Source organism: Pygocentrus nattereri, chromosome 8, assembly GCF_015220715.1.
Source record: "Pygocentrus nattereri isolate fPygNat1 chromosome 8, fPygNat1.pri, whole genome shotgun sequence".
Taxonomy (NCBI): Eukaryota; Metazoa; Chordata; class Actinopteri; order Characiformes; family Serrasalmidae; genus Pygocentrus; species Pygocentrus nattereri.
The window spans coordinates 44,141,805-44,154,199 of record NC_051218.1 but is presented as its reverse complement, the minus strand read 5'-3'; the positions used below and the strand labels follow the sequence as shown (position 1 = coordinate 44,154,199).

The 12,395-nt window shown below is 39.6% G+C and overlaps 1 protein-coding gene across 2 annotated transcripts in view; it reads right to left on the bottom strand.

Annotated features, from left to right (window-relative positions):
• The window catches only part of uvssa (UV-stimulated scaffold protein A), a 34,681-nt gene that overhangs the window by 2,199 nt on the left and 20,087 nt on the right, over positions 1 to 12,395 (bottom strand). For both annotated transcript variants that reach the window (XM_017712517.1, XM_037540303.1), the window contains exons 9-12: positions 6,695 to 6,896; positions 4,492 to 4,629; positions 3,036 to 3,219; positions 2,589 to 2,700 (exon numbers count right to left, since the gene is read on the bottom strand). In XM_017712517.1, coding sequence (XP_017568006.1) covers positions 2,589 to 2,700; positions 3,036 to 3,219; positions 4,492 to 4,629; positions 6,695 to 6,896 — 636 coding nt within the window. The remainder of the gene's footprint in view (positions 1 to 2,588; positions 2,701 to 3,035; positions 3,220 to 4,491; positions 4,630 to 6,694; positions 6,897 to 12,395) is intronic.

The window sequence follows — 12,395 nt, the reverse complement described above, 5'->3', positions numbered from 1 at the left end:
AGTGAGAGAGAGTGAGAGAGAGAGAGAGAGAGTGAGTGATGGTAGAAATGCATGTTGTTTTTTATCTTATTCTCTACATGTGAATGTCTGTCTGACACTGTGCTCTATGAGCTCCTGTAACCAAAACCAAATTTCTTGCATGTGTAAGCAAACCTGGCCAATAAAGCTTGATTCTGATTCTGATCATGACAGGCCGACTTAACAGCTGATGTAAAATACCTCTTCTTTACTTAGCAAATCACTGTGTATCACTGTAGCAGCTACTGTTCCTAGATCAGCTTTTTATCTACCAAACTCTGGTGAAATTACGATTTGATCACAAATGAAAATTTAAAGCAGTTTAAAATGGAAAAAGTCTAAAAACTGGGCCAACCCTTCAGTGTGTAGACAGAAACACAGGCACATGAGACTCCAGAGGGGCCTGAAGGTGGCTGTTTAGAGCAGAAATCAATGGCCCAGCAGGGGAGCACTTGGTCAGTCAGGGAACTGATGGACCTCCACTGGTGCCACGAGCTCGCAGGCAGCACGTGAGGACGGGCGGGGTGCCCTGTGGTTACCGTGACGACTGGCGTGTAGATGGGCAGAGGGCATGATGGAGTCAGGGCGGGGATCGATAGCGTACTTAGTTACAAAAGATGCTATTTCACAAGCCAGTGGTCAGCAGGCCTCTGAAGCCAGCTGCCTCAGATACCTGTTTGTTAACAAGTCACTGCAGTCAGAGAAAAGCACATCCGACGCTCCGCTGACAGCGAGGAGCTGCCGCTTAATTGGCTTTTAGCGCCCAACTCTGCAAAAGGCAGAAAGAGAGCGAGCGCCCGACGGAGAGAAAGAAGGACAGAGTGAGATGCTGCCTGTCCTATTATCAGGCTATTGATGATGACTGGGATTTCATCAGTTCATCTTTTCCAGGCCATCCACTCACTGCCCAGCCATTGGTCTAGTACGTGCACGGTGATGAAGGAGCACAGCTAAAGGGTCTTTAGGATTTGTCCTGTTTATTGAGGGATCTGAAAACGCTGGAACAGTGGCCTGTCCAAACTAATTCAACCTTGCAAAGGCAACAAGACGACACAGCCAACAACATTAGTTTTGGAGCTTTCGTATGCATTTTCCAAAACATCAGAAATTAGAAGAGCAGATATTTAGATTAGATTAGATTAACTGACCCTTATTAGTCCCACAACAGAGAAATTTCACCTCCGAATTCAACCCATCCGTGAAGTCAAACACCACATACACACTAGTGAGCGCACACACACTAGGGGGCAGTGAACACACTTGCCCGGAGCGGTGGGCAGCCCTATCCGCAGGCCACCCGGGGAGCAGTTGGGGGTTAGGTGTCTTGCTCAAGGACACCTCAGGCAGCTCTGGGGATCGAACCAGCGACCTTCTGGTCACAGGGCCAGTTCCCTAATTTCCCCATTCTGGGACTAATAAGGGTCACTTAATCAAATTAATTAACAATCAACTCCAGAATTTCTTTTTCACGCCGTTAACACATTTTCAGAGGTTGATGCTTTGAGCTATTCACAGATTCAGCACAAAGTCCAGCTGCTTGCATGCTGTATGTTGCCATGGGTGACACTGTGACTGTAGTCCTTTTAAAAGTAAGTTCTGTTGTTGTCTCTCTTGATAAAAAAAGTTATTTCTAGCTAATGCCATACAAAGAATCCATTTTTCACCAAATAACGAAGTCTTAAGTAGCAAAAACTGCTGATGCCAACAACATCAGTGAGAAAACTACGCTGGACAGTGCCCACGGGACAGCAACTGACAAAAAACAACGACAATGTGGGAAGCTACAGTTCCCCTGAAAACAATGTAACACGGCGTTCAGATGATAAACATAATATTATTCCATTTTTTAAAGCAATAAATACATTTTAAGCTTATTTTTGTCTAGTCATATATCTACAACAAAAAACAAATGATTACTCGCAATTGACTACGATTAATCAGCACTAATCCTTTTAAGAGTTTCCCAGCCCTGATAAATACACAACCCCAATTCCAAAAAAGTGTGGAAATGTTGGGACGCTGCGTAAAATGTAAATAAAAGTAAATATGTATATAATTATTCACAACAGAACATAGAACACATATCAAATGTTGAAAGTGAGACATTTTACAGTTTAATGAAGAACATGAACTCATTTAAACCGTGATGGCAGCAACATATCTCAAAAAAGTTGGGACGGGGCAACAAAAGGCTGGAAAAGTAAATGATGCTAATAAAAAACAGCCGTTAAATGAAAAAAATCAACATCTGACATGTGTTCTATGTTCTACTGTGAATAAAACATGGGTCTATGAGATTTGTAAATCACTACACTGTTTTTATTTACATTTTAAATACAAATGTAAATAATTGTATTTGAAAAATACAGCAAAATGACAGCACTTAAGACTTCAAAGGGTTCCTTTAGTTTTCGAATCATGCTGTCTCTTCCGTTTTTTGTTATTATTATTTTAACTAACAAAAATCCATTTCCGAGCGCTCAGGGTGTTCACAAGTGCTTCAAACATGCAACAAGTATAATATCTGCAACTAGCTATTTTATGACTGAAATGCTGAACAATCATTTTACCCGGCTGCTCTTCCAGGCGTTTCCTCTCCTCCTTCTCAAGACGAGCAGCATCTTCTGGATTAATTGGCCTCCCAAGCTCATCCCGAGGGATTATGTGCCCGTGGAATGGACACTTTAAAAAGAAAAATAAAGAAATAAATAAAACAAGACCACACCTAAAGAACAATGAAAAAAACAGAGGTTCCTGAATGGTTCTCATCTTGGACATAAGGTTCTAGGAAAAGCCTTTAAGTGGTATAGAACCTTCACTTTAAGGGGGTTCTTCATTTTTGCACATAATATGAACAAAAATGTTCACATAATGTAACAAAAAACTGTCCACTGAAAAATGGACCTTAAGTTGTTCTTCTAAGGTACTGCTCCAAAGAACCCTTTTGGCCTTTTTTATAAGAGCACTTCACCTGCTGTAAAAAAGAGAAACATGCCACCTAAACCTGCCGTCCTCACCTTGACTCGGTCCTGGCGTTCACACAGTGAGCCGTTGGGCATCGGAGCTTTGCACTTGTGATCCACTGGCTGGAAGTGGCCAGCAAAGGTGATGTACCTGGACTTCATCTGCGCAGACAGCTCTTTGTTCTCAACCTCCTCCTCCACTTCATGTGGCACCCAGAACTGGTGCTGAGAGATGTTCCTGAAAACCAGAGACGACAAGAAGACGTCACTCTCACACCGAGTGTGCCAAGTTCTAAATAAACCGTCTCTGCTATTCTCTTGACAAGTACGGTTCTGTTTTTGTTGTTCAGAAGTTTTTTTATTTATATACACTGTGTCAAAAGCTCAGGAACGTACAGATTTTCAAAACAAGATTTTTTTTGGCTACCCGCAATAATAAATCACCACCTTGAAGTCAAAAGGTTTTCAAAATGTGCTTTAACAATCGTTGAATAGTTCAGAAAACTGTCAAATCCATATTTAGGCGAACCCTACTATTCATTCATGAAGCTAAGGGGAAAATGTTGCATCACTGCCTAAATAGCTGTTTTATTTTTAACATTTGCAGATGTAATTTCTTACTTGATTAAAAAAAAGAAAGCATTAGAAATGAAACATAACTGTGTTCAAATGTATGATGGCATGTAGGCATTTTCCCGTCTTGCACCGTCACTATTTTTGGAACTGCAGTTTTGGAGGAATGGATTTCCACAACATCTGCTCAAAGTACGCCGACTGAACTGAGCAGTAAACTGTTGGGGTTAGTTGGTGAACTAAACAAGGAAAAATGGTAAACTGTATTAGACTCTGTCCCACACGTCCACCTCATTTATTAGGGTTTTGCTCCCAAAATGTAATACATCTCTGGTTTTGGAACAAAACCTCGTATCTCCATTTTTGTTGTTTTTCAGTTTTTTACATAATTTGAAAATGACTGTTGATCTTTATATTGTATGTAAATTTAACGATGAATGGACAAAAAGAAACTGCTCAAAATGACTTGGAGGAAAAATCTGGTTCCACTGAATTACATTAAAAGTAAAGTGTGCTCCTGTAAAGTTACCAATTTGGACATACAAGGTTTTCTTCTGACAAGATCGAAATACAAGAATGCACTGTATTCTGTTCAATTCAGCAAGAACATGAATGAAAAACTCCACATATTCAGATCAATCATTTCTTTACTTAATTTGGCCTGATTGGGTTTGTCTGAAGTCAGAACAGACAATAGTGCTCTCTAGTGGCCACTAGACATGAAAGACAACCCTGGCCTTCTCTCTGAACTATGTTTACAGTACAGAAAGAGACAGATGACTGAATGATAACTAAAACCCCCACCCTCTGCGATTGGTCTATGAACCAAGTGAATTTTTAGACAGGAAAAGCAACAGAGACAAAGAATGCTGTGGGAAATAGTATGAGGACTTTTTTCCTCAGAGCTGTGTAGCAGGTATGTTTGAAGCAAGCCTACTTGATGATCTTCCCAGCCGTAGGTTGCTCCTCTCCCCAGTAATAGAGATCTACTCCAAATGGAACGACAGGAGCCTTCCCTGCCTCCTTCCCCTGTTCACTGCTGCTCACAGTGGCCTCAGCAGAGCCTCCAGATGCACTGATACAACCAGAAAAGAAGCAAAAGATTGAGGAAAACTGGAATGAACTTTCTCAGGAATACATACAATTAGAATTTTGTTAAGTTGGAAATTTTGTTAAGTTGGAAATTGAAATTTTCTTCTGTTTTGTGAAAAATAGAGTTCATAAAGTCCATATATAGAAACTCTTTACTGTTTTGTGATGTCACGAAAACTGAATATTTGCCACACCCATAACCATGACTGTTACATATCTACCACAGCCATATCCATGCTGAACTTATAATAATAAAATAATAATCCATTTTCTAAGCAGCTTCTCCATCAGGGTCGCGGGGGGGGGGGGGGGGGGGGGAGACAGGTCGCCAGTCCATCGCAGGGCTAATAATAATAATAATAATATTTATTTATATAGCACTTTTCATGGTTGCAGCTCAGAGTGCTTTACAGACAGGTGATAAAAAACAGTTATGCAAGAAATTATAAGTACTAATTTAGAACCATTAGAAAATGACACAGATGAACACCACAAGATGCAGTTTTAATTAAAAGCCAAGTTAAAAAGATGTTTTATAATAATAATAATAGATTAACTGAGCTCCACAGTTTAGAAGCAGAATAACTGAAAGAGTCTCTTCATGTTTTCTGTATTTTACAGAAGGCGTTTGCAGAAGGTCAGTATCTGCAGATCTAAGATCATAAACGGACAGTCACTCTGTGATGTAAGCGGCGCTTTAGGGTCATTTAGAGCCTTAAAAACTAATAGCAGAGCTTTAAAATCTATCCTGAATGATACAGACAGCCAGTGCAGCTCTTTTCATCTGATCACTCGTTTAGGATGCTGCTGTATTTTGTACGAGATGAAAGGGATGTATTGTTTTCTTAGGAAGGTCAGTAAGAAGACCATTACAGTGATCAACTCTGCTTGAAACAAACAATAAAATTTTCCTCTGTGTCGCTCTGAGAGAGAAAAGCCTGAACTTTAGTGACATGATAGAAAGCTACTTTAGTGACTGTTTACATGTGGGATAACACAGAGCTCAGACTCTAAGATCACACCCACTGCTTCAGGTTTGATATAAGAAGCTAAAGAACCCAGGATTTTTGTACCAGTGATGAGCATTTCAGTTTTTTTTTGTGATTTAATTGCAGAAACCTTTTCGACATCCACTGAGAAATATCTGACGCACAGCTGGTTAGTCTGTCTTTCAGCCCCAAATGCTTTTTGAATGAGGCACAGCAGAGGGCAATCAGAACAGAGAGCACTTACAGTCCATCAGTCTTACATGCACAGTAGCAAAGGTGGGCTGTTTAATTGTTAGGGATGAAGAGAGGTTGGACAATGGTCATGTAAAAATAAATGATGACTGTTTTTGGCACACAATTCCACACAAATGTCATAGGTGGATCTCTGGAGGGAATATAATAAGACAGTTATAGGATATCAGCCCTTCAAACAATATATAAAGTGCAATGAACTCTCAGTTTCACTCCAAGAAGGCAAAGAGGGGTAGATGAAATGATTTGATGAAAAATTTTATGCACACTGTTTTCCCTACACACTAAATACATGGCATTTTCTTCTGTAGTTTTGTACTGGAGCTATGAGGCTATGATGATAAGCCCACCACTTTTTTTCTCTCAATTAGTCACCAAACAAGGCAATGGTGGTCAAAATTTAGATTGCATGAATGCCAAATTACTGGCTTAAAAGCAGCATCTCTGGTTTTAATACCATTATACATTTTATGATTATGTATTTTGTGGTTGGTTAGCGTAGTGGGTAACAACTGCCTTCCACACTGTAGACTAGGGTTCAATCCCTGCCTTGGCAGACACCCTACACTATACCAATAAGAGTCCTTGGGCAAGACTCCTAACACCACCTTCCCCTACCTGTGTAAAAATAATCAAATTGTAAATCGCTCGGGATAAGAGCGTCTGCCAAATGCCATAAATGTAAATGATTAACAATTTTATTGTCATTGTATGTTCTATGCAAGGTTAAAGGCACTTTGACAAGATCCTGTAAACAGATCTTTCTTTTTCTTGATCGTGACCTGCATTAAATCCTTGCTTGCTTACCTTGTAGATGGTTCAGAGGGCAGCCTCTCTTTTAGGACACGGATAGTGGCAGCTGCACATGTGGGGTCCTCCTCCTCGTCACGTTGCTTCCTTTCGAGTCGGACAAGAGTCCGGGGCATGGGAGGAGCCGCAGGTCTGACCACAAGTTTTGATGTGATTGGTTTGGCCACAGAGGTAGACGTGGAAGGCAATGGATCAAGACCTTAGAGAACAAAGTGAGAAGACCACAGTGAGCTTTTCATGTGTAAGAGCCACACGCTTTGAATGTGCAGGCTACTTATAAAGTGCTTTTATTTATCAACACAAGTTTAAAATCCTTACATATGTTACAAATAACCTTCAACCACTCCTTTTTGATGTCTGGATCCTTTGAAATGCTGCAAAAATAGATTTTGCTTCCAAACAACCAAATATTCAGTTGTTTTTAACCACACTTTCTATTCTAATAAAACTGCTCTAGACTGTCTGCAGTAACAACACTCCTTATCACTTCAACACAAATGAAGTGACTGGCCAGTCATATGTAAATGCGTTCATGGTTGCAACATCACAACCATGACAAATTCAAAACAGGCTGTTTTTGCAACTTTGACTTCACATATGGACATAAATAGAAAAAACAAATTGGCCATAATAAATGGCCCCGAAAAGCATTTGGACATTTGTGCATACTTAAATCTATAAGTTAATAGTGTTTGGAAACAAAACATCAAACCAAAAGCCATTTATTTATAAAAAGACTAATTTTCTTTTTTGGTATTATTACAGAGGCAGCTGGTGTGTCTCAGACGGTTTTTATCTAAGCAGTTTATTTGCAGACCTCCGTCTTTTTACATCTCTGAATTCACAATCCCATGAACACAAACTCACTGACATCACTATAAGAAAGGTTTACAGTTCCCTTGGAATTCTTCCCCAGCCTTTCTTCACACAAAGGATCTATCAACAGTTTCATGTTTGTTGCTAAAAGTGTTTTCTTTTCACAAACAAATATCATTTTGTGTTTTATGATAATATAAAGAGCTTCATTACCATTTACCAACGGTTCAATGGTTAAAATGTCCAAACTCTTTTTTTGGGCCAGTGGACGACCCCTTTAAATCAGAGCAACTGAAATGGAGCCATGGCAGAGAGGAAGCTCCCAACATTATTAGTCCACTTCAGCAACACTGCTGAAATGTCTCTTGGGTGGGCTGTGGGGGTCTAAGCAGGGTATGCAGGGGCTTAAGCTGAGCTTTAGAGTGACACTGAGATCTAAGACTGACTGACTCCAAACCTGCCCCAAATCCCAGGAGTGTGGCCAAATTAAAACTTTAAAGGAGTGGTTTAAACCTCTTAAGGGTCTGATTAGGGAACACCTGACCACTCTGAGTGTGGGTCATCAACCACGTGGACTCAAGGCCAGGTTTACAGAAAAGCCTGTCGCTGCAACCTCATTAGAATCAGCGGGAAACGTCCAGACCCTTCTGTTAAAAACTTATAAACTATGTGTTTTCTACCCTAAGAAGTACAGAGTAATTTTGCTAAACTGTTTAAACAGAATTGTGCAATTACCTGATTAATTACATTTTAATTTGGTTTACTTATCGACAAGCCTGAGTCGATATTTTTCCAAATCTAAATGAAAATAATATCTCATCTACTTACAAACACAAATGTGGTATCAGTTTGTCAGTTTAGAATATGCACCTTCATCAAAATCCCCTTGGTTTCTTTAGTGAGCCATGAGTGAGAAATAATCAATATTAAACAACATGCTTTTGTTGTACTTGGTGGTAACTGTGACTTACGGTTTCATCAGCTTTAAAAGCATAAACTCTACTCATACAACAAGTATAAATTATTACTTTTTGCCTACAGTGTAACTAAATTTAAGCTCTATAATAGACACAGAAGGGAATGTGAAAAAGTCGGAGACCTTTGTTTATTTCATTTTCCAAAACAGCCATTAAGTACAAGTTACTCATTTTCAGGTAATATTTCTGAGGAGATTAGATGTAAAATAATTCCTTAAGGAATGGGAAAGTCAAAGGAAAGTAAGTGGAAAAAACAGCAGTTTCCAAAACTGGAGTTCAAAAAATGATTAAAAGTTATGGAACAAATGGAACGCCTAACAACCATGCAAGACCTGGTAGGCCACCAAAACTGCCCCCATCAGATTAACAGCACTTAAAGCTTTCATCTCTGAGAGAGAGGAGAACATCAAGCTGCTTCAGATCTGAAAACATCCACAGGTGTTTCTGTCCATCCTTCCACTGTGAGAAGATGACTTGGCGCTATGGGTCTGAAAGAATGTGTAACTGTTAAAAAGCCCCTTTGATCTAAGCGTTGGCCCTGTCATGAGGAGATCGTGAGTTCGATCCCTGGTGATGCTCCAGCCGTCCGTAGACAGGAGTCAGGTGGAATCGTGTGATTGGGGGAGTCCAAACTAGCGGGTAGAAACAACTAAATTGGGGAGAAAATTGGGTAAAAATTAAATTAAAAAACAAAAAAGCCCCTTTGAGAGTCCAGACCTCACTGAATGTGTTTGAGATTTCTTGGATTGTGTGAAAGAGAAAAGTACCAACTTTTAGAACTGAACTTTGGAGCTGTGGAAAATATCTGTGCAGACTTCTTTGAAAAACTCAAAGCAAGTCTCTTGAAAATAACGGAAGCTGTAGTAAACGTACAGGGCGGACGCGCTAAATACTGGCAAAACTGATCTCACGTTTAGTTGCTGAGGCTTCTGTAGAAGTTTCTGTTACATACGTCTCCTGCCTTTTCACCCAACACTGAAAAATGAAAAAACGTGTATTTGAAAGCCATTCTGAATGGAAATGAAATACACGAAGAGTGGTCTCTGACTTTCGCACAGTACTGTACACAACACAACTTAAAAAAAAAACAACAAAAGTGTTTCCTGCAGTGTCTACAAACAATCCAACACTCCGTGGCGGTGCGGTAGGAAGCGAAACATTTGGCAAAGGTTTTCACTTTCCTGAGCCTGATCCCTGAGGCATACAGTTAATCCAGGCTCACTTGCTCCCCACGACTTATTGCATCATAGCCAGTCTCTGGACCACGCAGTCATGAAATACGACCAAATCCTTTCTTTTTCTGTTCAAATTGACCAAAATGGTAGCTATTTGTCTGAAGCAATAAAGTTGCAGGTGTTAAAGAGATAAATCAATAAGAGGAAATAGAGAGGCCCAGCAGTAGACACAGAGTGGAGCTGCCAATGGTGGCATTATTGATTTTCCTGAGTTCAGCAGGCCTTGTAATTAAAATGTAAATTTGAGAAAGAGATAACGTCCTGACAGGAATGCCGGGATAAAGGGATAGATAAAAGATCAGCAGTGAAAGGAGCAGAGAGAGAGAGAGAAAGAGAGAAAGAGCGAAGGAAAGAGAGACAGAATGGAAGAGACGAGAAAACAGAGAAATGCTCTCCAAATGAAACAATTTTTCTCCAGACGAGAGCTGCAGGCCGCCTTTGAAAGGAGTGGGAGAAAAAGATTAGCGGGAAATGAAGTGAAGTCGTTTTGACGGCTTAATGTAATGCTAAATGAAAGCGCTGATACTAACTCGTGCTGATTGATAGATCTGGGACCAGGTTAAGATGGTGGTAAATCCAAATGATATTTTCTGTGTCACATTTTAAGTGTGCCTGATATTTTAAGCATGTTTTTGGCCGGTCAGTCCAGACCCGCAGCCTCTATCGAGCAGGTTAAACTGAGAAACGCTTTGGCGCCGGGTTTCGTCTATTGTGCTTCACTTTTAATAGCTCTAAAAATATTCCCGGGCACAAAAGCCAAATTATTTTCAATCATTAAGCTCTGGAATCATCTTAGGAGCTCAATTACTGTACGGTGCGTACTCATCACTCCTGCGGAAACTGGTTAGGAATGAGTCTAATTCATTCGCGCAGAGCTCCGTGTAGAATAGACCTGCCTGGTTGTGTGCAGAGGATAGATGCTCCCAGAGGTTTAGCCCCCCCGCTGCAGTAAGGGCAGGTGGACGTTGTAAATTACAACACTGGGCTAATGGGAGCTCATTAACACCACTGCATTGTTAATTTGGCATGGCCGGCACACTGATCATTACATACTTTACTAATCAAAGCAGCTTGGCTCCATGGAAATTACAGCCTAATGAGTCTTTAGTTAATACCGCTGCAGAGACAGTGGGAAGATTATGTAGCAAATAATAGAATTATCTGCAAGTGTGTGTGTGTGTGTGTGCGTGTGTGTGTGTGTGTGTGTGTGTGTGTGTGTGTTACAGCGCTCATCAGATGGTGAAGGGTTATGAACAGACATTGACAACAAACAGAACACCAAACATGCAGGTTTCACAAAATCATTACAAGTCATTACTGATTATAAAGACTTTTGTTACTTAGTAGCCAATATATTAGTAACTAAGTAAGCCAATATAAAAGTAATTACTCAACAAAAAAAAACACTAAAAAAAAAAGTTACTAACCAGATATTCTTAATATTTTGAGTTCACTGAATATCAAATAATAAAGTTAACAGAACGCAAGACACAGATTCTTGTTCTATTAACAACCATGAAATGTTTAATTCACTCAAAATTTTAAGGCAGCACAGCAGCTTACTTTTTAAGATGCCATTTTTACAGTATAATCTAGTAATTGTGTTGACAATTAACTAGTTTGACAAGTAATCAGGCCCAACAATGAAAACATAGCACAAAAAGAAAAATGATCAAAATTAGAGGATCTGTTTCTCTCTGGGTTGTTCCATGCCAGCTCACAGAGAGCTTGTAGGTCATTAAACCATAAAGAAGCCACTGCACAGCTGTAATACGTTTTGTATGTTAATCAGACAACACTGTTTTGTTTAAAAGGAAAATATTTAAATGAAGCACCATTCGTCACTTAAATGATAAACCAATGTGGAACATATGGAGAAGCTTTAAATACTGCATCCAGAAATGATCCAATTCACAGATTTGCTCCAAAAAGAGGAATACTACATAAAACATGTATTTGAAAAGTAATTAGGTTCAATTTCATAGATATTCAATACTGAACAACCCAACATGAAAAGTACATTCTCTAATAAATTAACCTGTTTATTAACATGAAATCAGATCTTAAGTGAAATATTATTCTTAGCGTTTATACTCAGTAAAAGCCACAGTATGTAAGATGTGGGGATTTGGAGACCTCTCTGGTGGAAACGTGTAATTGCACTCAAGGTGCATTGTGAGGGTCTTGAAAGAGCGTTCAAAAAGAACTCAGTCAAAACGTGGTGAAGGGTGTGTCTTTTAAGTGAATTGCCTGCCACCATCATCACATCTTCCTCAGTATAATATTGATTTTGCATTTGAGAACATCAAGCGGGACCTTCTTCTCTTCGAGTCGGATCGTGTGACGTTAATATGTAAAGACAGTGGCCGGAGAAGCATCCATTTTTTTGTTTAGAGTTTAGGGCAGGGGTGTCAAGCTCAACCACTAAAAGGGTCATATTAGGAAATCTCTACAAATTTGTGGTTTAGTTTTACTTAACATTTTGCCAATGACCCCAACTGACCATTGTTTATTTAAAATAAGCCAAAACAGAAAAAAAACGGAAAACTTGAACGATTCAAAAGTAATTGTAAATAAAAGATTGTCTTATATAAAACAGGAGACTACATTAGCCACACCTCTTTAAATGTGCTCAATGGACAGCAGGTTCGTTTTAAAACTGCCCATTTG